The sequence below is a fragment of the Podarcis tiliguerta genome (assembly GCF_965153285.1).
Source record: "Podarcis tiliguerta genome assembly, chromosome: 6".
Classification (NCBI taxonomy): Eukaryota; Metazoa; Chordata; class Lepidosauria; order Squamata; family Lacertidae; genus Podarcis; species Podarcis tiliguerta.
The window spans coordinates 4,653,303-4,678,591 of NC_139539.1; the positions used below are offsets into that span (position 1 = coordinate 4,653,303).

At 49.4% G+C, this 25,289-nt stretch overlaps 2 protein-coding genes across 2 annotated transcripts in view; one reads left to right on the top strand and one right to left on the bottom strand.

The window, feature by feature from the left end:
* FAM110A (family with sequence similarity 110 member A) overlaps positions 1-25,289 on the bottom strand; it is a 273,110-nt gene that overhangs the window by 147,773 nt on the left and 100,048 nt on the right. The window lies entirely within an intron of this gene.
* On the top strand, positions 1,500-12,876 carry SRXN1 (sulfiredoxin 1; the record flags this gene model as incomplete). Its single annotated transcript, XM_083446596.1, has 3 exons — positions 1,500-1,519; positions 10,812-11,364; positions 12,265-12,876. The coding sequence occupies 3 exons, from the start codon at positions 1,500-1,502 to the stop codon at positions 12,466-12,468; spliced, it is 777 nt and encodes a 258-aa protein (XP_083302722.1). The 3' UTR covers positions 12,469-12,876.

Sequence of the window (25,289 nt, forward strand, 5' to 3'; positions counted from 1 at the left end):
GGAACCGGGTTCGCGTCTCCGCTCCTCCACATGCAGCTGCTGGGTGACCTTGGGCCAGTCACACTTCCTTGAAGTCTCTCAGCCCCGCTCACCTCACAGAGTGTTTGTTGTGGGGGAGGAAGGGAAAGGAGATTGTTAGCCGCTTTGAGACTCCTTAAAGGGAGTGAAAGGCGGGATATCAAATCCAAACTCTTCTTCTTCTTCTTCTTCATTCCCGGTTACTTGACATCTCCACCTAGTGGTTGCTAACAGTGATGCCTTTGAGAGGGGACTTCACCAAAGCTGGCCCTCATTCACCCATCTCCACATTGTGGGACGCCCTCAAGAGCTTCCGAGGAACAACACCATGTTCCCGAGAAGAACCCAATGCAAAAACCCCAACCATAACCTCTCCATCCTCCTGTCATCACAAGAGAAGCATTCTTCCTTGAAGGCCGGAAGGGCAAGAAACAGATTGACTGCAGAGCTAAATCCAAACATCGTTTCCAGGCATAGCCAGGCAGTGGCGTAGGAAGGTGGTGCGGAGGGTACGGGCCGCCCTGGGTGTCATCACTGAGGGGGATGACAAAATGGCAAAAATATGTGTTTTTGAAAAAATAGCTCCCGCACGCCCCTTGCTACGCCACTGCAGAAACACTCTCCCCTTGAGTGATTTCCAGAAGCATTGCTGTCTCCAGCTTTGCAGGCAGAGCACAGCCTTTATGGCTAGTAGCCTTAGACAGCCCTCTCCTCCATGAACCTGCCTAATTCAGAAGCGTAGCTAGGTGAGGCAAGGCGCACTGGGCACCACACCGCGGGGCCTGCAGCATACCTGAGCCACGTGTCACTCCTGGGGGGGAGGTGGCCTGCAAGCTCCGTGTTGCTTTTTTGAGCAGCATGGGGCTTTCGTCTGCCCATCGCCTCAGCCGCCCAACAGCTGAGGGGGAGGCTGCAGAGAGGCTCCACACAGTGCACCCTGCCTTGGCTCGCCCCGTCCCCATGGGCGGCTTGCTCCACCCCTGGCTGCAGGGTGAGCTTACCGCCCCGGGCACCAGAGCAGCTAGCTACACCACTGTAGCCAGAAAGCCCTGATTCTGTTGCCATTCCACATTTGTTAATGGCGGGTGTGGAATCTCTTGCTGCTACAGAGGCGCCCGTATTAAATGCCCATATTCTTCCTTTGAGAAGTGTCAATGGATTGTGGCGGAACCATTTGCCTTTCAGCCAATCGGGAGGCCTCTCTGCTCAGCTCCTGCCTTCTTGCCTTTGCAAGTATGGGATGTAACGGGGGAGGGAGCGGTTTTATGCCATTCTTGTAGCAGAAATATAGTGCATCCATTTCCCTTTGATTGAGGAGTTTGTCCTTTCAAAGGTGTGAGTTAGCAAGAATGGCAGATGCTGCCATAAATTTAGGAGCGCTCTATTTTAAAGTTCTAATTTATGCTATTTATTGTTTAAGAAGAATGGGTGGGTGAAACATTGGGGGTTTCTTTGCATGAATCCTAGCAAGCAGGACGTCGATGGCAGAAGCTGCTTGCAGGTACACCATTGTCACAGAAGCTGAAGGCATATTAGAGCTCTGTAGCGGCAGCGGCTGTTTTCAAAGAGCTAGGGTCCATTTGCAAGGAGGAATCACCGATTTACTTTGACCTGTGTTAGTGATGGTTGTTGAATGATGGGAACTGGACTTTGAATATTCACATGCAAAACATACCCTATTTCATTGCGCTGTGGGTCTTTGCCTAAGGTTAGTCAGATGCTGCCCCTGGGATGGGATGAGGGGAGACCGAGAGAGAATACAGGGTTCCTCAGATGACCTCTTTATTGAACATGTGTCCCGACTTGCTTGCACAAAGCTTACGGGGAAAGGTAGATTGTACCAAGTCTCTACAGAGCAATCTGAATTGTTTGTGGTGAGGCTATATGACGAACATTCATCCTGCGTTCATCCTGATCTGCTTGTGGGAATATTTACATCTCCATGTGTTAGCTCATACCACTTTTCACAGCATTTCACTATTACTTCCCTAAGTGCAAACCGTTCGCTTTTAAAGCGCATTTGTCGCGCTAAGGTGGCAAGAGCGTTTTAATCCACTTTAACTGCGCAAACCGAAATTTCTAGTATGCGCGCGAACTCTTCCTGCAAAATAGTGACAGTCTGGAGGCAGCCAATACTCACCTAGGCAGCTCGCCACAGAGGCAGACGGAGACTTCCTGATTGGCAGCTCTGCCTCATAGCCAATATCTGGCACCAGTTTTCTCGAACAAAAAGCAGGACAAAATAAACGTGGGCATGCTCTGGGAACCAAAGTCTTTCTCAAACAACCACCCGTTCTCTTCCTAACCATCATCTCCAGCCTAAAACAAGAGTTAAGAACCAGGAGGGGGCAACTCCTCATTAAATGACATTTATATTTTGCTGATAAAGTGATGGATGTTTTTAAATTGAAAAAACGTAGGGGGGCACAGAACTCTACACTCAGCCGAATGAGTAAAAGCCATGCGGGAAGTGGAAGGTTTCAGAAGATAACTTTTCAGTTTCATTGCCCCCTTCGGAACAGACTGTGTTTTGGGCTGTGCAAGACCTGTTCGAAGGCAAAGCTGTTCCGTCATGTCTTCCTCACCGGTGAGAAATGTCGGCTCCTCCGTGGGCTGCAATTCCAGGTGATGGGAAGCGACAGCCGTTTCTATGCAAACTCTCCAGGTGAACGTTGCCTCTCCAGCCTCTGCCATTTTGCATGTGCTTAAAACCTTTCGGCGCTGCGGACAATAGTACATAAACAACATCGGTGTCTTCCAGATGTGGACATATAAACCTCTGGGGAGGGGAAAGGGCCCCAACAATGAATGTGACAAGAGACTCATCCGCTTTTTGTGACACCTCCGATTTTCTACCTCTGACCCAACGAGCCATCTCACAGGACAACGGGCACAACTCGGCAACGGTCTCCTCGGTTGTCCAAGAAAACTGTTTGTTGTTAGAACAGGTGCGCCAAATGCCACAACTCATCAGCGCATCCCCCCTCCACCTTTGGAATGCACCCTTCTTCCACAAGCCACAAGTCCCATACATTCTCTTGGAGTTGTAACTTCCGCTGGGGAGCCGAAACACATTAACGCATCACAAGAGGGTTAAAGGGGTGGGTAGCTAATAATCAAAGGCTCCTATGAGCTCAAAGAATCCAGGTTGCCCCTTTTCTCTGCATAGTCTCTGCACCAGAGCTGCTCTCAGACCTGTGACTTTATATGGGAAGGGGAGCATCGCCCCTCTGAGGGAAAAGGAACCCTGTCTGTTACATGCTCAAAAAAACCAAACCCTTTTGAGGGTGTGTGTAAAAAAATAACACGTGCTTCCAATTTTAATTCAGGGGGAAAGTGTGCCTCGGCTACCAAAAGTTTGGAAATGACCATTCCGTAGGAGCAGGAATGTGTGAATGGCGGAAAAGCAGTTTTGCTACAATTCTAACTTGATGTGCTCATTTGAAACATGGCTTGTTCTCCTCTCTCTGCCCCACAGAGCTGCCTTTCCCCGTCTCTGCCCCACCATCGTTCTCGCTTCCCCCAGGTTTCTTTCCCCACTTCCAACAACAGCAGCACACAAGGTTTTCGCTCCCTCAGCAGCTCACACACACTGGCAGTACAGTATGGGTTAAAGGTAAAGGTAAAGGGAGCCCTGACCACTAAGTCCAGTAGTGGACGACTCTGGGGTTGTGGCGCTCATCTTGCTTTATTGGCCGAGGGAGCCGGCGTACAGCTTCCGGGTCATGTGGCCAGCATGACTAAGCCGCTTCTGGCGAACCAGAACAGCGCACGGAAACGCCGTTTACCTTCCCGCCGGAGCGGTACCTATTTATCTACTTGCACTTGACGTGCTTTTGAACTGCTAGGTTGGCAGGAGCAGGGACCGAGCAACGGGAGCTCACCCCATCGCGGGGATTCGAACCGCCGACCTTCTGATCGGCATCCTAGGCTCTGTGGTTTAACCCACAGCGCCACCCGTGTCCCTATAGTACGGGTTACGGGGACCTCGATACAGGCATTATCCTACCTTTTCCCTCCTCTTAGGGCTTGCGCAAGTCTTAGCTGTTCCCACCAAGGAGTGGGAAAAGGCTGTATACAATAATCATTGCAATTTCCCCCGCGGGGCACAAATAGCACAACTCAAAACATGCCGAGGCTCAAGGTATTGCTAACATCTTCTTAGGTGCCATGATGACACTTATGGAATTCTGCACATAGTTTCAGCACCATCATATTCCTGTGCTTGCACAAGCACACTCAAAGCAGCATCCATGTGATGCTTACATTATTTCATCATAGATATCATTTCGTTACAAAAAAAATAAAAGCCACCTCCCTCTGACATGAGCGAGAAGCGGCAGAAAGCTTCTTTCTGTAAACGAAGGGTTCCTGGTTTCTCGCCTGTTGCTTTTTGCACTGGGAACGATCAAGGTCAACCCAGATCCTCGTTAGTGTTTATACTGTAAATAAGATAAGACAGCAATAATTTTCTCTGCATGATAGAGTCTTGTTTTCTCCTGCCAGATTTTGAACTGGACAGATCAAGGGGGAGAGAAACAAATCTCCCCCCAGATGAAACTACCTGCAGTATTGTAAAACGCAATTCAGGGATAATAAAAAAGGGCCTTCTTCTGCTACAGAATTGTGTTGTCTGTATTTGAATTGATGGAATGAGTGGGGGGGAGAGAGCAGGGGCAAGCACAAAGCGCTGTACATATTTATTCTGATTATTGCTGTCCCGCCATTTGCACAACCAAGAGGGCAGTTTAAAACTGAATCGAGGAAGATAAAAAGCATCCATGAAGTAACACAGGCCTTAAAATGCAGCAAAACAACAACTCAAATAATTCAGTTTGTTAATAGCTGCTGCAGCAACCACCATATTTTTTGCTCCATAAGACGCACCTGACCATAAGACGCACCTAGTTTTTAGAGGAGGAAAACAAGAAAAAAAATATTCTGAATGAAACAGTGGATGTACGATTTTTGTGGTTCATGCTGTGGCCACAGACATGTGACTTGACGGTGAGTTTGGGGTGACCCAATGCAAAAATCCTGAGAATCCATGTGGATCCGTGCTTTGTAACCAAGTTTTTGTACCATTGCGGCCCCACGAAACAGTGGGTGCGTGATTTTTTTGGTGCAGGCTGTAGCGATGGACATGCTATGTGAACAGATTGTGAATTTGGGGTGACCCAATGCAAAAATCCTGAGGATCCATGGGCTTTTACCTCCCCCCTCCCAGGCAGCCTCCTTTATCTCTAGCGTCCCTTATCTCCCTCCCAATCACTTACTGATCAGCTGCTTCCTTTCAACACTGCCTTCCCTCTTGTTTGCCTTACTGTCTTTTCCTTAGCTGGAGCAGTTTTTTGCTCCTCCTTTTCTTCCAATTTCTCTCCTCATTGCTTTAGTCTTCCTGTCTCCTCTCCTTGCAAGTTCCCTGTCTTTACCTCCCCCCTCCCAGGCAGCCTCCTTTATTACTAGCGTCCCTTATCTCCCTCCCTGATTGCCTGCTGATCAGCGGCTTTGTTTCAACACCCACTTCCCTCTTTCAAAAAAAAAGAGACCATGATCTGCTTTTCACCCCTGGACAATTCGGCTCCAGGGACCACACATTTGCTCCATAAGACGCACAGGAATTTCCCCTTACTTTTTAGGAAGAAAAAGGTGCGTCTTATGGAACGAAAAATACGGTAATCCCTTTGTCTAAGCAGGTCTCTCTCTCCTCCAAACAGATGTTGAAAAGGTGGGTCTTTACCAATCACCCAAAGCTATAGACCTGGGGTCAACAAAGTTGTTGTGTCTTGGGCCGGTTCACGGTCCCGCAGACGCTGCAGCAGGCCAGAGTGTGTGTGTGTGCGCACATGCACAAACGCTATTTCCGGCGCTCCTTCCAGCACGGAGGAGGCGTGCGCAGTTTCCCATTGGCCGCAGGAGCTTTCTGCAGCCAATGGGAAGCTGGCCAGCATCACAGAGGGTGGTCCCTGCTCTGCTACGCGCCAGTTTAGCGTGGCGCATGGGTGCCGATGGAGCGGGCGGCGGGGGTCCACGGGCCTTAAGTGGCCGACCCCTGCAAGAGACGCAGGGCCAGGCACACCTAAGGAGACAAGGAGGTTCAAATGCGAGGAAGGGTCACTGCAAAGGCCCAAGGACCCACAAAGGCCAGCCCAAGAGGGGGAGACTTTTGCTTCCCGAAAGCTGGCCCCAGATCAGGGAAGATTGCATCAGTAATCCCACCTTTGTCACACCTCCTTTGCTGAAAAGACCACCTGTTTTTAAAAGAGTAGATGCATGCTTCAGAAAACCCAAATGGCATTTGTTCCCTTTGAGAACAAAAACTGCACCCACCACCAAGAGATGCGGGTTGTCCTGGATTTGCTCACAAAACCCTGCAAAGTACATTGCCAAACTGATGGTGCAGCATACATCATTGGGAAGAATACAGTGGTGCCCCGCAAGACGAATGCCTCGCAAGACGGAAAACCCGTTAGACGAAAGGGTTTTCCGTTTTGGAGGTGCTTTGCAGGACGAATTTCTCTATGGGCTTGCTTCGCAAGACGAAAATGTCTTGCGTTTCCTGGGGGGGGTTTTCGCTCCCCACCCCCTTTTTCTAATAGCCTTTTAGCAGCTAATCCGCTAATCCCTTAAGCCTTTAATAGCCGCTAATAGCCGCTAAACCGCTAATAGTGCTAATCCGCTAATGGGCTTGCTTCGCAAGACGAAAAAACCACTAAACGAAGAGATTCACGGAACGGATTCTTTTCGTCTTGCGAGGCACCACTGTACTAGGCTAGCTTGACTTCTTCCCAAGCAGATCCAAATTCCCCCTTCACCCCACTCCCGCAAATCCACCTTCCCAGCTGCAAAGTCCTCATTATGGAGATTTTGGATCCCCCAAAGGCTTCTACACAGTTTGTCCCCAGCAACCAGCTTGCAGTGAGCTTTCTTATGAAGATGGAGGTTCTTTTAGCAACGGATACACCTACAGGCAGAGGTTCTTTCAACGTGATCTATCTCACCACCACCCCCCCAAAAAATTGTATAGTTCTTCCATAAGAATCCTTCAGCAAAAAGGTATTTTGAAGGTTAAGCATTTCCAGGGGTTAGCAAACTTTTTCAGCAGGGGGTCGGTCCACTGTCCCTCAGACCCATAGCTGTCAACGTTTCCCTTTTTTTAAGGGAAATTCCCTTATTCCAAATAGGATTCCTTGCAAGAAAAGGGAAAAGTTGACAGCTATGCTCAGACCTTGGGGGGGGGGGCGGACTGTATTTTTTTGGGGGGGGGGGAATGAATGAATTCCTATGCCTCACAAATAACCCAGAGATGCATTTTAAATAAAAGGACACATTCTGCTCATGTGAAAACACCAGGCAGGCCCCACAAATAACACAGAGATGCATTTTAAATAAAAGGACACATTCTACTTATGTAAAAACACGCCAATTCCCGGACCGTCCGCGGGCTGGATTGAGAAGGCGATTGGGCCGGATCCGGCCCCCAGGCCTTAGTTTGCCTACCCATGGACTAGACCTCTTGACTAATAAGGGAAATATATGAACAAACAACCAACGTCTTTGGACCTCGTTCTTAATGACAAGAAGGAAGCATAATGCAATAGCCTGATGTCATGAAAGGGGCCGACCATCGTTGTGAAATCAGGAAGTACAGTACATAAAACATGACATTTACCCACCTAATGCTTTTAAAATTAAGGATGTCTCTAAAGACTGCAGCCTAAGGGAAAGATTAAGAAACTTCAAACAGCGCAGATTTATGCCACAGGCAAAAGGGGGACACACAATAAATATCACAAGGTGCACTTTGGAAAAGGGGGGGGGGGAGAGAATTTAAGCACCAAGGAACCAGGGCAGGGAAAATTGAAACACTCTGCTCCAACGCCTTCCCTCTGCTCCAGGTCAAGACCCAGAGCTTCAGAGGGCTGAAAAGACTGTGGTGCCCACACCACACATATGTACCGTATTTTGTGCACCATAGGACGCACCAGCCCATAGGACACACATAGTTTGGGGGGGGGGATAAAGAAAAAATATTTTATTCCCCCCCCCCAGGTGCGGGGCTGGAAGAACCAGGTCCAGGAACAGCGGGAAGGTGTGCTCCGCCTCCCCGCTGTCCCCCGAGCTTGTGGGGCTGGCGATGGCGAGAAGTGCGCTGAGCCCGGGACTGGAGGCAGCTCTGCGCAGCCATCGGGAGCCGGGCGGGACTTCGCGCCTCGCTCCCGATGGCCACGCAGAGCTGCGCTGAGCCCGGGACTGCAGGCAGCTCTGCGCAACCCTCGGAGCCGGTCTCCCGAGGGTTGCGCGGAGCTTCCTGAAGCCTGCATTCGCCCCATAGGACGCACACACATTTCCCCTTCATTTTTGGAGGGGAAAAAGTGCGTCCTATAGGGCAAAAAATACGGTAATTCGAATTAAAAAATACTAAACTGTAAAATAAATTTTTTTAAAAATGGCACAAAGCTTACAGCTATGCTGAAATGCATGTGCAAACATGTGCTTTGCAACACAGGACCAGATCTGATCTCCTCGCATTATTGCGATCTATGTCAGTAGGATGTGCCCCCCCCCCTTAAGCTTAGGGGTGGGGATAAGCAGTAAAAAGAGAAAAGAAAAATATTAGGAGGCGTGTAAGGAAGTCTAACAAACCCCTGATTTTCCCCAGGATGGTTAATTGCATGGGGGGGCGGGGGGGGCGGGGGCAGAGGGGCAACTGCCCCCCTAAATCAATAGAAATACTTAACTGACCAATCACGTCGGTTCTGCCCCCCCCAAACAAAAGTCCTGCCCCACCCTAACAAAAATCCTGGCTACGCCCATGGCTAATTCGGTATAAATATTTAATTCTCCCCCCCCCAAAAAAAAACCCCATCAGTGCCAGATTTACATATAAGCTAAACAAGCTATAGCTTAGGGCCCCACTCTCTTGGGGGCCCCAAAAAATTTAAAGGGGAAAAAAAACTGGATGTACATTTCCAAAATATAAGATAAAAAACAAATAAAACAAAACCTACACACAGCAACAGTGTTTTGTGTTGTGTAGGCTCCTATTTGTTATGTGCAAATGGCTTTAGATACCTATTAGGTCCATAAATTACCATATAGCGTATATTCGACATGAAAAAACAGTGGCAGTTTGTTGTTGACAAAGGACAACTGGACATATAAAGGGCCCCATTACCTTCAGTAGCTTAGGGCAGGGGTCAGCAAACATTTTCAGCAGGGGGCCGCTCCACTGTCCCTCAGACCTTGTGGGGGGATGGACTATGTCATTTTGGGGGGTGGGATGAACGAATTCCTATGCCCCACAAATAACCCAGAGATGCATTTAAAATAAAAGGACACATTCTACTCATGTAAAAACACGCTGATTCCCAGACCATCCATGGGCTGTGGCCCCGGCCTGGTGGAACTCTCTGCCACAGGAGACCCACGTACCTACGAGACCACGTCCTGGTATGCCCCACAGAGGACCTTAAGGTCCACAAATGACAACATTGTGGAGGTCCCAGGTCGCAAGGTGGTTCGATTGGTCTCAGCTAGGGCCAGGGCCTTTTCAGTACTGGCCCCAACTTGGTGGAACGCTCTGTCCCAAGAGACTAGGGCCCTGCGGGCCTTGACATCTTTCCGCAGGGCCTGCAAGATGGAGCTGTTCCACCAGGCCTTTGGCCAAGGCACAGTCTGACCCCCTCCTTCGGTAATCCTCACAGAACTCTAGCCCAATGGTTGCCATTAATCTGATTTGAATTGATTTTATAATGAAATGATTTTAGAATGTTGTATCATTTTACTGTTGTTAGCCGCTCTGAGCCCGGCTTTGGCTGGGGAGGGCGGGATATAAATAAATTATTATTATTATTATTATTATTATTATTATTATTGCCTGCCCATGGTTTAGGGCTTCATCCAATCTAAATCCGGCCCTGATTACCGCATTTATTTTGGGTGACTCTGCTTTGTGAGACCTAACTACGTGTTTACTCTGCCCATTGGGCAATCCAGCCCCGATGCCATGGAGCTCCGATTCTTCTTGGTCTCTAACAATCAATTCCTCCTTCTTCCCAAAAGGATCACGTGGAGTACTGTGTCCAGTTCTGGGCACCACAGTTCAAGAAGGACACCGACAAACTGGAACGTGTCCAGAGGAGGGCAACCAAAATGGTCAAAGGGCTGGAAACGATGCCTTATGAGGAACGGCTAAGGGAGCTGGGCATGTTTAGCCTGGAGAAGAGGAGGTTAAGGGGTGATATGATAGCCATGTTCAAATATATAAAAGGATGTCACCTAGAGGAGGGAGAAAGGTTGTTTTCTGCTGCTCCAGAGAAGCGGACACGGAGCAATGGATCCAAACTACAAGAAAGAAGATTCCACCTAAACATTAGGAAGAACTTCCTGACAGTAAGAGCTGTTTGACAGTGGAATTTGCTGCCAAGGAGTGTGGTGGAGTCTCCTTCTTTGGAGGTCTTTAAGCAGAGGCTTGACACCATATGTCAGGAGTGCTCTGATGGTGTTTCCTGCTTGGCAGGGGGTTGGACTCGATGGCCCTTGTGGTCTCTTCCAACTCTATGATTCTATGATTCTAGGATCAGCAGCTGAAAGTTTCGGCAGCCGAAAGCTGGGGCTTCCCCCCATACGAAGGAATTCCCCCCCCGGCCCTTCCTCCCCCCCAGGTTCCTCAGGACGAGTGGAAACCGGTTCCGGGGCTGATCCCCGGTCCAGATCGAGCGGCGGCTGCTGCAGCAGCGGCGCCCCGCTTCCTCCTCCGTCGCCTTTTCTGCTGCCTCATCGTGACTCAGCCAAAAAACTTCTGACCCAGCCCAGGAAAAGCGCTTGCCCACGTGCGCGTGTCATTCATCCGGAGGGGACGCTTCCATTGGGGACTGCAGGGGGGAACAGGCGTCGGGATCCTGCGGGGATCCCTTGCTCTCTTGCAAGCGCGGCATCGGGGATCGGGTCCACAAGGCGTCGCGCAGCCCAGGCAAGTGGGGGTGGGGGGGTGTCTGTGGCTCCTCCGCCTGCCTCTTTCCCTTCCTCTCTCTCTCTCGTCCACCCCCGCGGCCCAGCGGTGGTGCGATCCGGTGCAAGCCAAATGGGCGGCGTTATACGAGCCCCGGGATGTGGGGAGTGAGATCGCGAGCTTGGAGGGCGCTGCTGGGGGCGGATCGGGGAAGGCGGAGGCGCATCGGGGCCGAGAACGTCGCCAGCATGGCAAGCGAAGGCAGCGCAGGGCGCAGCATCCATTCGGACAACATCGCCGCGGTCCACGAGGTGCCGATGAAGGTGATCATCAGACCCATCCCTCCTGTCTTGGAGGAAGGCAAGGTGGAGAGCCTCATGAGGACCATCCAGGTACGGCTACAGTGGTACCTGGGGTTACAGACGCTTCAGGTTACAGACGCTTCAAGTTACAGACTCTGCTCACCCAGAAATAGTACCTCGGGTTAAGAACTTTGCTTCAGGGTGAGAACAGAAATCGTGCTTCGGTGGCACGGCGGCAGCTAAAGGGGTACCTAAGGTTAAGAACTGTTTCAGGTTAAGAACGAATTAAGTTCTTGACCCGAGGTACCGCTGTATTGCCAGGTCAAAAGTTATGAATTCAGTATCATAATATGGACTTGAAACTGGTTTTGGATGATATATCGCCCAGCCCTAACACACATTGTGGTTGGTAGATCACCAGTGATCTAATGAGTTTCATTGAGGAAATCCATGGCATGTCAGTGGGTTTGTTCTTGAAGATGGGATACGGCCTATCCATCATACAGGGTATTACTTTCAATTGCCTTTTAATTGCCTTTTTCACTGCTTTCTTAATTTCTTACATTGTTTTTTACCGTCTTACAATTTGAACCATGTGGAATGCAATTCAGTGGTACCTTGGGTTACATACGCTTCAGGTTACATACACTTCAGGTTACAGACTCCGCTAACCCAAAAATAGTGCTTCAGGTTAAGAACTTTGCTTCAGGATGAGAACAGAAATTGTTCTCCGGTGACGCGGCAGCAGCAGGAGGCCCCATTAGCTAAAATGGTGCTTCAGGTTAAGAACAGCTTCAGGTTAAGAACGGACCTCCGGAACGAATTAAGTACTTAACCCGAGGTACCACTGTACAACAAAAACCATAATAACACTAATAACACAATTTGACATTTCAGATTTGAATACACTGATATACCTATGACTACACCTTTTTAAAATTATTTACCTTCTTTATGAATCACCCATTACTCCATCTCTTACCCTCCTAGGAAGAAGCTGACCGCGTGCCCCCGATAGATGTCCTCTGGATCAAAGGCCGAGAAGGGGGCGACTACTTCTACTCCTTTGGAGGGTGCCACCGTTACGCAGCCTACAAGCGCCTGGGCAAAGAGACCATCCCAGCTAAAATCATCCGCTCCACCATCAGCGACTTGCGCACTTACCTGGGTTCCTCCCTGCCTGATTTGCGGTAGGGATGCTCTGGGGACCAAGCGGTCCTCAGGAAGGGAGAGTGTTGATCTTGTGTTCGAATCCTGCTTGCGGCTTTCCCACAGGCCTCGGGTTGGCCCCTGCGAGAACAGGATGCTGGACTAGACGGGCCGTTGGCCTCATCCTGCCACTCTCTTCTTGTGTTCCTCAAGGAGATGAGCTTTGCTCTCAGGATGGCAGGCTTCCGATAAGGAGACTGTTGAATCGCAACAGAAACAGAGACTGTTTTTTACCTCAGGTAATTTCTCCTCCTGGCTTTAGTCATCTGGCTTTTGTATATTTTTTTAAAAAACGTTTTTTATATCGCAAAACACTTTTTATGGACTTTTCACGATAGGCTTTGGAAAGATTGAAGAGAAGCCTATAAATGAATAAAGGAAAATGTATCAGAAGTTGTTGTTGTTTTTAATTGTTTAATTCTGTTTAAAAAGTTGCCGCCTTGAGGGTCTCCTGACTGAGAGAAGGGGTTTGAGATGCGTAACTGAATGTGACGTTGCCCATCCTGTCAGGCCTTTTGCTCCCATTCGGAGTTTAGCAGGGAAAGAAGGGGGTGGTAGAACCATGGAGGCTTTTATCATTTATTTTTATTGCATTTATATTTCACCCTTCCTCCAAGGAGCCAATGCTTATCCGCATGGTTTCACTACCCCTCTCCATTTTGTGCTTTTACAACAGGCATCCCCAATCTTGGCCCTCCAGCTGTTTTGGGACTACACTTCCCATCATCCCTGACCACTGGTCCTGTTAGCTAGGGATGATGGGAGTTGTAGTCCCAAAATATCTGGAGGGCCAAGTTTGGGGGTGCCTACTTTACAACCAACCTGTGAGGTAGGTTAGGCTGAGAGGCAGTGACTGGCCCAAGCTTTGGACCCTAGTTTGCCAGGACACGCTAACCACTACACAACACTGCTTCCCTAGCTATAGGCTTACCTGCTGGCAACCTGCTGAAAACCACACAGACTAGGCAGGCAGAGGGGCAGAGTTCAGGCACCGGTGGACCCTCCCAGAGTGTTTGGGCCCTGGCAACTTCTGGCAACTTCCAGGTGTTGCTTCCACAGCTGGCTTCATTTCTCTGCCCTGTCTTGGCTTACTGGCTAAATCAATTCCTGCTCCCGGGATTAGCCTGTTCTGCAATCTTGCTAGCCCCGATTTAGAAATGGCAGGAAGCAAAATAATGCCTGCACAAATCAAAGCTGTGCGTTCCGCATTTGTGAGAATTCGACCGTTTCCGAGCACAATTCAAAGTGTTGGTGCTAACCTTAAAAGCCCTAAATGGCCTCAGTCCAGTATATCTGAAGGAGCGTCTCCACCCCCATCGTTCCGCCCGTACACTGAGGTCCAGCTCCGAGGGCCTTCTGGCGGTTCCCTCGCTGCGAGAAGCCAAGTTACAGGGAACCAGGCAGAGGGCCTTCTCGGTAGTGGCGCCTGCCCTGTGGAACGCCCTCCCACCAGATGTCAAAGAGAAAAACAACTACCAGACTTTTAGAAGACATCTGAAAGCAGCCCTGTTTAGGGAAGCTTTTAATGTTTAATAGGTTATTGTATTTTAATATTCAGTTGGAAGCTGCCCAGAGTATTATTATGTGTGGCAGCATCCATCCTTTGTAACTCCCTGTTTATTGACATCAGGCAGGTGCCTTCACTGTGCTCTTTTTGGCACCTGCAAAAAACAACAAGATTTTTTAGACAAGGCCTCATAAATGTTTAAAAAGCTGATGTACGTTTTCATCTCTCTTTTGTTCATTTTAACAATTTGAAAGTTTAAAATTCTTGGTATTGATAATTTTATCATCTTTTTTGCAAACTGCTTTGAGGGTCTTTTTTTTTTTTACAATCAAGCAGTGTATAAATTCTCTGAAATAATACATTTAAAGTACACATCCCCAAAGAATCCTGGGAATTGTAGCTTACCCTGCACTGCCCAGCACCCTTAAACTACAATTCCCCACATTATTTTGGGTGGGAGAGAAATGTGCTTTAAATGTTCATGGACAGCCTGACTCTTGGAATTGCATTGCTTTTTGGTGTTTATGTACATGCTTTTATCTCCAGCGGTAAAATGTTTCCCCATTTCCTGATCAATGTATGAATTAATACGAGCAGTCCATATGGAATGGCCTTTGCTGTATATGAGAGTCTTTGATGTGGAAGAAGTGCCTGCCTTAACAAGAGCGCCAGCAGATGGCGCCACTGTCCTGAAATTATGGGATTGCTCTTGATCTCAGCAACACATTTGGACAGTTTGCATTGAAAAGGGGGAAACCGACTTGCTCTCTGGCATTAAGATTGGAAACATCATCACCTCTGTTGTGATGCAACAGGAAGCCAGGGAGGGAATGTCCTCCGTACGAAACTGCCTTGTTTCAAACCTTAAAATTTCAACACCTGGTGCTGCCCCAATACAGCTGGGCTCCATTAAAAGCGGCTTCTTAATGGAAACCAGGAAATGACCTCCCCAAACAACAGAATGACTTTTTTTCTTATCCCTCTGGCTGCGATCTCCTGGGTGATGCGGGCACTGTTAGGCAGTTGTATTTTCATGCATACTTCATCTGTTTCCCTCCTGCCACGCGGCCCCAGGAGCTGGCAACCCGCGCTAGGCCACTGTGTGTAGGCACCAATAGGGGAGAACTCTTGGAAAGAAGTGAGCTTTCACCCAAAAGACTGGTTGCCATTGATGGAAACCAAATGCAAGCCTTTCAAGAGCCCTAGAATAGGGGTCGGCAATTTTTTAAAGCCACGGGCTGGTCCACTGTCCCTCAGACCTTGTGGTGGGATGGAGAAGCAGCACTGGGGGAGGGGGAGCTGGAAGAAGAGCCGAGGGAGGCAAGTAGTCCTCTTCCCCAGCCCCAGCCACTGCGGTTACCTTCCCAGGGGCTGCCACCTCCACTGCTGCTTCTTGTGGGTAGGCAAAGCAAGCTCGTTCGCTCTGCTCTCTGGCCCACAGAAGCACCAGGGCGGTGGCGGGAAGCTGAGTGGCGCAACAGGGCTGGCTCCGGAGAGGGGCTGCTTCAAATGGTACGATACGATAGTCTTTATTGTCATTGTCCCATAAAGGTAAAGGTACCCCTGCCTGTACGGGCCAGTCTTGACAGACTCTAGGGTTGTGCGCCCATCTCACTCAAAGAGGCCAAGGGCCAGCGCTGTCCGGAGACACTTCCGGGTCACGTGGCCAGTGTGACAACGCTGCTCTGGCGAGCCAGAGCCACACACGGAAACGCCGTTTACCTTCCCGCTAGTAAGCGGTCCCTATTTATCTACTTGCACCCGGAGGTGCTTTCAAACTGCTAGGTTGGCAGGCGCTGGGACCGAACAACGGGAGCACACCCCGCTGCGGGGATTCGAACCGCCAACCTTTCGATCGGCAAGCCCTAGGCGCTGAGGCTTTAACCCACAGCGCCACCCGTGTCCCATCATTGTCCCATACAGAACAACAAAATTGAAAAAATCTACATCAGACATTCAAAAAAACCAACAAGCCTGCTATCCTAGCTATCCCAACCTGGTTAGCCCCCTAAAAACTCTGATACCCCATAATTGAATACAATATACTCACATAGAGACTACCTTAAACGAACCACAGCAGCGCACAGAAAGCCGTTTACCTTCCCTCCAGAGAGGTACCTATTTATCTACTTGCTTTCAAACTGCTAGGTTGGCAGGAGCAGGGACCGGACAACGGGAGCTCACCCCGCCGTGGGGATTCGAATTGCCGACCTTCTGATCGGCAAGTCCTAGGCTCAGTGGTTTAACCCACAGCGCCACCCGCGTCCTAGAGACTACCTTACACTGCGTTTAAAACCAAAATCGCATTTGGATAGAAACTGTTTCTCAGGCGGCTAGTCCTAGTCTTAATAACCCTGTACCTTCTTCCAGAAGGCAGAAACTGAAAGAGATCACTTCCGGGGTGCGCACTATCCTGCACTATCTCTGCAGCTTTCTTGTGGCACCTGGAAACGTAGATTTGATCCAAGGTGGGAAGAGTGCACCCAATTATTCTCTCCGCAGTCTTTACAACCCTGGACAGCATTGTTTTTCCCCTGACCGTCCAGCTCCCAAACCACACACAGAAACCATAAGTTAATACACTCTCCACAGTACAATGGTAAAATGCCATCAACAGGTCCTTTGAGAGATCCCCCCCCCCCCGGCCCAATCATAGAATAGTACAATGGTGCTCAGGCAGCTCAGCCCAGCCCCCTTCCTCCTCTAGGCAGGGCAGGGAGAAGCCAGGAGGAGGGAGGGAGGAGGCGCCGCCGCAGTGTGTTTGGGGGAGAGGGGGGGAATGCAATGGTGCTGGGGAGGAATGGCGCAGACCGAATGAACAGAATCCCCACGCCGATCCATGGACAATCCGCGGGCCGGATCCGGAAGGCAATTGGGCCTGAAATGGCCCGCGGTCCTTAGTTTGCCAACCCCTGCCCTTATTATGAATGAATGAATGAATGAATGAATGAATGAATGAATGAAATACAAAACAGAACCATTGGAGGAAGCGATGGAATCCTTTTGCAATGAATGAATGGAACGCAAGAGATGGAAGAACCTGCTAGGCAGGAGCCACGTGCTTCAGGAGAGAAAGCCATTTCCTCAGGAGGTCACCGTGGGGCGGAAGAGAAGGAGGTGAGACTTGATGGCTCCTTCCCTTGAGCAGGAGAGACTGCTCGCTTCCCCGTGCAGCATCAAAGCATCCCTGTGGCCCGCAGGAAACATTGCGAGGGCTCGTGGAGGCAAAGACCCTGGGCATCGGCTCCCCTGGAGGATTATAAATTTTGCCCGAAGAATTGTGGCGTGCCAAAAAGTTTCCTTTTGCAAAGACCGGCGGAGGGGAAGGGGGGTTGCGAAAGGAACCACTTGCGACGGAGTTGTCTCGACATAGAGCCCTGTCTCTCTCTTACTGGTCACACCCACCCCTGCAACGAAAACAGGGGGACACTGTCGTCAGCAAGGGGGAAACAGCAGCTTCCAGAGCTTTAGAGACAAACGTTTGAGCTCTTATTATCTGGAACTGGTTTGGGCATCTGTCCAGCAGAAAAGGAGGAGGATGTTGGGGGATTATTTCCGGGCGTGCGGACGGAGCGTTTCTGCCCCCGCTCTTTGGCTGCAAAGCTTCCCTAAGTGTATCATTGATGAAACAATCTCAACGCCTTACGACACGAAAGGGGAAAGGGTTGGGGAAGAAAGAGGGGCAAAGCAAACTCAATCTGGTAAGTGAAATAATCCCAGGGGAAGGCAACAAGGAGACAAGTTTCCCTGGTGTCAGACGTGCACTGGTGCCAGGTCAAAAAGTGCATTTATGCGCCTCTTCAGCCTCACAGTGGGACGTGGTTGGCGCTGTGGGTTAAACCACAGAGCCTAGGGCTTGCCAATCAGAAGGTTGGTGGTTTGAATCACCACAACAGGGTGAGCTCCCGTTGCTCGGTCCCTGCTCCTGCCAACCTAGCAGTTCAAAAGCACGTCAAAGTGCAAGTAGATAAATAGGTACCACTCCGGCGGGAAGGTAAACGGCGTTTCCATGCGCTGCTCTGGTTCACCAGAAGTGGCTTAGTCCTGCTGGCCACATGACCTGGAAGCTGTCTACGGACAAACGCCAGTAAAGCAAGATGAGTGCCACAACCCGAGAGTCGTCCGTGACTGGACCTAACGGTCAGGGGTCCCTTTATCTTTACCTTCAGCCTCACAGTGGTTTAACATTCAATCCCTCTTCCCAGGGAACTCTGGGAATTGTAGCTCTGGGAGGGGGAAAGGGGGTCCGCTAAGAGCTCTCAGCACCCATAACAAACTACAGCTCCCATAATCCTTTGGGGAAAGCCACGACTCTGCAAAGTGGTGGTATTATTATTATTATTATTATTATTATTATTATTATTTATACCCTCCCCTCCCTGGCCAGAGCCGGGCTCAGGGCGGCTAACACCAGTAAAATTACAATAAAAACATAATAGGGGGGAAAAACAATTTAAAATACAGGTTAAAATGCAATTTAAAATGCAGCATTATTTTAAAAGTAGGGGCGGGAAAACAAAACCGTAAGGGGCGGGAAAACAAAAGGGTTAGACTGAGTCCAAACCAAAGGCCAGGCGGAACAGCTCTGTCTTGCAGGCCCTGCAGAAAGATGTCAAGTCCAGCAGGGCCCTGGTCTCTTGTGACAGAGCGTTCCACCACGTTGGGGCCAGTACTGAAAAGGCCCTGGCCCTAGTTGAGACCAATCTAACCACCTTGCAACTTGGGACCTCCAAAATGTTGTCATTTGTGGACCTTAAGGTCCTCCGCGGGGCATAATAGGGCTTTGAATCTATGGTGTGAAATGTACCCAGAGCCCTTTCTTTCCCTGAGTCATATGGCATGGCATTGCGGTCCGGCAAGCAGCTCTGGGTGTCCGGAGGGAGCGAAGGGACGGCGTTATTTATCTCTGTTTGCTCTGTTGATGTTGCCTCTGCCCACCTGTCTCCCTTGCCTGCCTGACCTGCAACTGGACTCCTCTCGCAAGCCAGGCTGACAAACGGCCTCAGCTGCCTCCAATCCATTTGTTCCAGGAGAGGAACAAAGGCGCTTTGTGGGATCTGCTCTCTTTTCTTAATCTTGCGTGGCTCACCGGCATCCCTGGGTCCGGAACTCGGAGAGACTTCCTCCAAAGACAGCCGTGTAATGCCTTCCAGGTTTCCTCCGCTGAGTCCTCAGATGGGCTGGACCAACGATCTGTCATTCAGCCCTTAGCCAAGCAGAGGGTTGAGCTCTGCTTCTCTGGCAGGTGTGGGAAAATGGAGGTGAACTGCTCTCTCTTTCTCTCTCTCCAACAAGAATGTCAGGAGTACAGAAGACACAACCTTTCTGCGCCCCTTCCTTGCCCAGGCAGCGGAGGCTAGGGGCATGTTCCGCAGCCCTAGCATGCTGATTTTTACGATACGATATCTTTATCGTCATTGTCCCATACAGAACAATGAAATTGAAAAATCTACATAAGACATTCAAAACTCTGAAACCCCATTTTAAAATACAATATACTCCTATAAGGTAAAGGGACCCCTGACCATTAGGTCCTGTCGTGACCGACTCTGGGGTTGTGGCGCTCATCTCGCTTTATTGGCCGAGGGAGCCGGCGTACAGCTTCCGGGTCATGTGGCCAGCATGACTAAGCCGCTTCTGGTGAACCAGAGCAGCGCACGGAAACGCCGTTTACCTTCCCGCCGGAGCGGTACCTATTGATCTACTTGCACTTTGGCGTGCTTTCGAACGGTTGGGAGGAGCAGGGACCGAGCAGCTCACCCCATCGCGGGGATTCGAACCGCCAACCTTCTGATCGGCAAGTCCTAGACTCTGTGGTTTAACCCACAGCGCCACCCGCGTCTCAATATACTCCTATAGAGACTCCTTATACTGCATTTAAAACCAGAATCGCATTTGGATAGAAACTGTTTCTCAGGCGGCTAGTCCTAGTCTTTATAACCCTGTACCTTCTTCCAGAAGGCAGAAGCTGAAAGAGATCATTTTCGGGGTGCGCACTATCCTGCACTATCTCTGCAGCTTTCTTATGGCACCTGGAAGCATAGATTTGATCCAAGGTGGGAACAGTGCACCCAATTCTTCTCTCCGCAGTCTTGACGACCCTGGACAGCGTTGTTTTTCCCCTGACTGTGCAGCTCCCAAACCACACACAGAGACCATAAGTTAATACACTCTCCACAGTACAGTGGTAAAATGCCATCAACAGGTCCTTTGAGAGATTGTTTTTCTGGTGGATTCTCAGAAAATATAACCTCTGCTGTGCTCTCTTCATCAGGTCTTTGCTGTTTTCTCCCCAAGTTAGGTCATCTCTCAACTCCATTTCCAGAAATCGAAACACCAAGACCTGTTCCACGCACTTTTCACACTAGCTTGAGAATTTTGCTTTGATTTCCCTTTAAAGAAAGGTTACCACGTTTGGGAGTTTTTTTATTTTAGAGAAAAACTAAGTAAGAGGCACCATGATCAAAGTTTGCAAAATTATGTACCAGGTGAAACTCGAAAAATTAGAATATCATGGAAAAGTTCGTTTATTTCAGTAATTCAACTTAAAAAGTGAAACTAATATATGAGATAGACTCATGACCTGCAAAGCGAAATATGCTTCTACTTCTCCGAGGTCCAGTATTGCTCTATTTGCAATCCTTGTTTTTCTGATTTCATTTAATATTCTAATTTTCTGAGATTGTCAATTTGGGGTTTTCATCAGCTGTACGCCATGATCATCACAATTATAACAAATCAAGGCTTGACATATCTCGCTTTGCATGTCGTGAGTCTGAATAGGGCTGCCTTCAGATGTCTTCTAAATGTCAGGTAGTTGTTTATCTCTTTGACATCTGGTGGGAAGGTGTTCCACAGGATGGGCGCCACCACCGAGAAGGCCCTCTGCTTGGTTCCCTGTAGCTTTGCTTCCCGCAATGAGGGAACCACCAGAAGGCCCTCAGAGCTGGATCTCAGTGTCCGGGCAGAACGATGGGGGTGGAGACGCTCCTTCAGGTATACTGGACCGAGGCCGTTTAGGGATTTAAAGGTCATCGCATGCTTTGACCGCAGCTCCCATCCACACTTGGCTGGGAGAGGCTGTTCTAGCAGATGCTGTCCTACGGGCTTTCGATATTCATTTGGCTTTAAATGGCCCTGAAATTAAGTGACAAACGAACAGCAACTTTTAATATGGATATAAAAAGGGGATATTGTTGCAAACAGGTGCCTGCAGATGTCGGATGTTCAAAGAGATGTTCAGAGATGAAAGTCTCTGCCCTCCTGCAGAGCAATCCAATTTGAGAGCGAGTCTGATTCTCCTTTCAGAGTTTCTCAGCTGAGATCCAGTTTCCAGTTGAGGAACGAAAATGGGGGGAAAGCAGGCGCAGAGCTGGGTTTCGTTTTATATGTCACAGGTGTGTGTTTCGCAGCAACATCAATAGTCTGGGTGAGAATGGCCAGGAACCGCAGGCATCCCCAGAGGGGGAAAAGAGCGGCAGCACAGCCCCCCGGCACCCGGTATTTCCCTTGCACCGAGACGGCAGCTCATCTGCGTGGGCTGCGAATGAGACATGTTAATCACCGCAAACATGTGCAGAGACTCCGCCATCCCCTGGAGGCCCCACAGACCAAGAGCAAAGGGTTAAGCCTCATACTCTCCAGTTTCATCTCCCCAATCCCTGTTCTCAACAAGCAAATATTTCGGGTTATTTCGCACGTTGGGGGAGGATTGTCTTTCTTCTTCTTTGGCGATCCCTCGTAGCCGAGTAAGATTTAACAATGAGTCCATAAGTGACTGTGGAGGCCAATTCTGGACCCACACGTCCTTCCACAGTGGGGACATAGGTTTCTGGGCGGGAGTTGATCACGGTGTGGATTTGCTAAGCATGCCTTCCTCTTAGCACATTTCTCCCTTGTGTCCTGAGTTCGAGTGTCTTCAAAGCCCACAACACCATTGGTCAAGGCTGTTCTCCAACTGGAGCACTCACAAGCCAGTGTTTCCCAGTTGTCTGTGGTTATACTACATTTTTAAAGATTTGCCTTGAGACAAATCTCTAGACCTATTTATCTACTTACACTTTGACGTGGTTTCAAACTGCTAGGTGGGCAGGAGCAGGGATCAAGCAACGGGAGCTCACCCCATCGCAGGGATTCGAACTGCCGACCTTCCGATCGGCAAGTCCTAGGCTCTGCGGTTTAACCCACAGCGCCACCCGTGTCCCTCCTTTGAATAATATTTCTAAGCAAAAGCTGAAATTGCACAGCGGTTGGATTGTGCGTGCGTGTGCAGAACACACACAGACCTGGTGATAAGTGTTTCCTAAGCAGGAACAGGGAAGGCTCCCTTCTTTTGCAAACAACACCCTGGCAAATGACCTGCCCCTCTCTAACCCTCTCCGGCATAACACGGCATGAAGAGTTGTAGGGCCCTGCTGGAAGGGGTCTTGCCCCCACTGCGGTGTTAATATCTGACACCGGCCATCAAAGGCTTTGCGGAGGGAGACCCCAAAGGGCACAGGGAGCCTTGTAAAGGAGGCCACCGTGCTAGGAGAGCTTGCTCCTGGGCAGGGAGAGGGCCCTTTAACAAAGGTTCGAGGAGGTCAGGCTGGCAGCATCCTGGTGGCCACATGTGTCCGCCGTTTAATACGGCCCAGGTCTGGAATCCATTTGCCTCGGCTGCCGGGAGAGGTAATGTTACCCCAGGGAGATGGGAAAAGCTTCTCAGCACATCCCTCCCATCTGCTCCCTGTTTATTTACTTACACTTAAGGATCACCTCCTGGATAAAAGGTCCCCGTGTGGGGGGTGCAAAGTGTGCAAGGGGGGGGCATTGTCCCATGTTGACACTGCGGAGACCCCCTCTCCAGGTTTTCAAGCTACTGTTTGCATATCTGATCCCACCGGCTGCCCAACGTTTGGCAGCGGGAAGCCGGATTTGGAGGGTGCAAGGCGGCTGTCAGATGGGCAAGTTGCGCCCAGAGATGCGCCCATATGGCACAAGAACATAAGGGGAGTCCAGAAGTCGAATCAGTAATGATTCAGTGGGCAAAAGACTTTGGGTATAATATACATCCTTCGGCACGGGGCAGATGATGGAAATACGATTTAAAATTTACAGTTTGTTGTACACGGAAAGAAAATCGTATGGAAATGGTGTGCCGTTGGTATTTAACTCCCTGCAAATTAGCAAACAGGTATAAAAAAGGTAAAGGTAAAGGGACCCCTGACCGTTAGGTCCAGTTGTGGCCGATTCTGGGTTGTGGCGCTCATCTCGCTTTATTGGCCAAGGGAGCCAGCGCACAGCTTCCAGGTCATGTGGCCAGCATGACTAAGCCGCTTCTGGCAAACCAGAGCACGGAAACGCCATTTACCTTCCTGCTGGAGCGGTACCTATTTATCTACTTGCACTTTGAGGTGCTTTCAAACTGCTAGGTTGGCAGGAGCAGGGACCGAGCAGCGGGAGCTCACCCCGTCACGGGGAATCAAACCGCCGACCTTCTGATCGGCAAGCCCTAGGCTCTGTGGTTTAACCCACAGTGCCACCCGCGTCCCTTAAAACATGTATAGGTAAAGGTAAAGGTAAAGGTACCCCTGCCCGTACGGGCCAGTCTTGACAGACTCTAGGGTTGTGCGCTCATCTCACTCTAGAGGCCGGGAGCCAGCGCTGTCCTCAGACACTTCCGGGTCACGTGGCCAGCGTGACAAGCTGCATCTGGCGAGCCAGAGCCGCACACAGAAACGCCGTTTACCTTCCCGCTATAAAGCAGTACCTATTTATCTACTTGCACTTAGGGTGCTTTCGAACTTCTAGGTGGGCAGGAGCTGGGACCGAATGATGGGAGCTCACCCCGCCGCGGGGATTCGAACCGCTGACCATGCGATCGGCAAGTCCTAGGCGCTGAGGTTTTACCCACAGCGCCACCCGTGTCCCTATAAGGTAGGGTTAAATCTGTGTTGGAAATGTAAGGAAAAAGAGGGCACCTTTTATCACATGTGGTGGACATCTAAAGTAACGAAAGCACTTTGGGAAATGATATGCAGTGGTACCTCGGTTTAAGAACAGTCCAGTTTAAGAACGATTCGGTTTACAAACTCCGCAAAACCGGAAACGGTGTCCTGGTTTAAGAGCTTTACCTTGGTCTAAAAATGGAATCTGAACGGTGGAAGGGCACTGGCGGCAGGAGGCCTCATTAGGGAAAGCACATCTCAGTTTAAGAACGGTTTTGGTTTAAGAATGGACTTCCAGAACGGATTAAGTTCATAAACCGAGGTACCATTGTATAATGAATTTTTTAAAATGTTTAAAATAACTTTTGTAAAAAAAAGCCTGAAGCTTTTCTTTTAGGAATTATAGGTACCCAAATCCCAAAGGAACAGAAATGACTTTTTATGTAGGCAACGACAGCCAAGCAGATTCTCCTAGCCCAGAGATGGAAAGATTGCAAAGTCCCGACCAGAGAAGAATGGGCAGACTAAGTTGATGGACTACACCAAAATGGCGAAACTAACTGGAAAAATTAGAAATCAGGAAGATCAAAACTCTGGCAAGGAATGTGGAAAATATACGTTACCTTAAAAACTATTGTAAACAGTTAAAATTGTTAGCAGGGTTTTAGTAACACTTGTAATGTAACAGGTACCATGATTGAAATGGAAACATAAAATTTTAGATTACTTTAAAAGATGCAGTAAGAAAACTATAACAAAGGGGAGGTGGGAAGTCAAGGGGATTTGAGGGAATCCTGCGTGTAGATAATATGATGTGTTATGAATGTAAACTGTAATATGGAAAATCAAATAAATATATTTTTTGGGGGGGGGGGGACATAAGGAGAGTCCTGCAGGATCAGGCCAGTGGCTCATCTATTCCGGCATCCTGTTCCCACAGCGGCCAGCCAGATTCCTGTGGGAAACCCACAAGCAGAATTCGAACACAAGGCCAACTCTGCCCTCCTGCGGTTTCCAGCTGTTCAGAGGCATGCTCTGTCCCATAATAATCACAGAACCACAGACTTGGAGAGCAGGAAGGGACCACAAAGATCACCTAGTCCAACCCTCTACAATGCAGGAATCTTTTGCCCAACATGGGGCTCGAACCCACAACGCTGAGATTAGGAGTTTCGTGCTGTGCTGCCTGAGCTATCCCGCAACATTAGGAGAGCCCTGGGGAAGGATCAAATCCTTATGGATCTTTCTCAGCAGGCTGGTATTTACACTCTTTTGTATATTAAGCGCAGACACTCCGATTGCACCTAGTTACCAGTTACAGCCCCTTTGTTTTCATTATTTATTATTTCCCAAAAATTATACACCGCTTG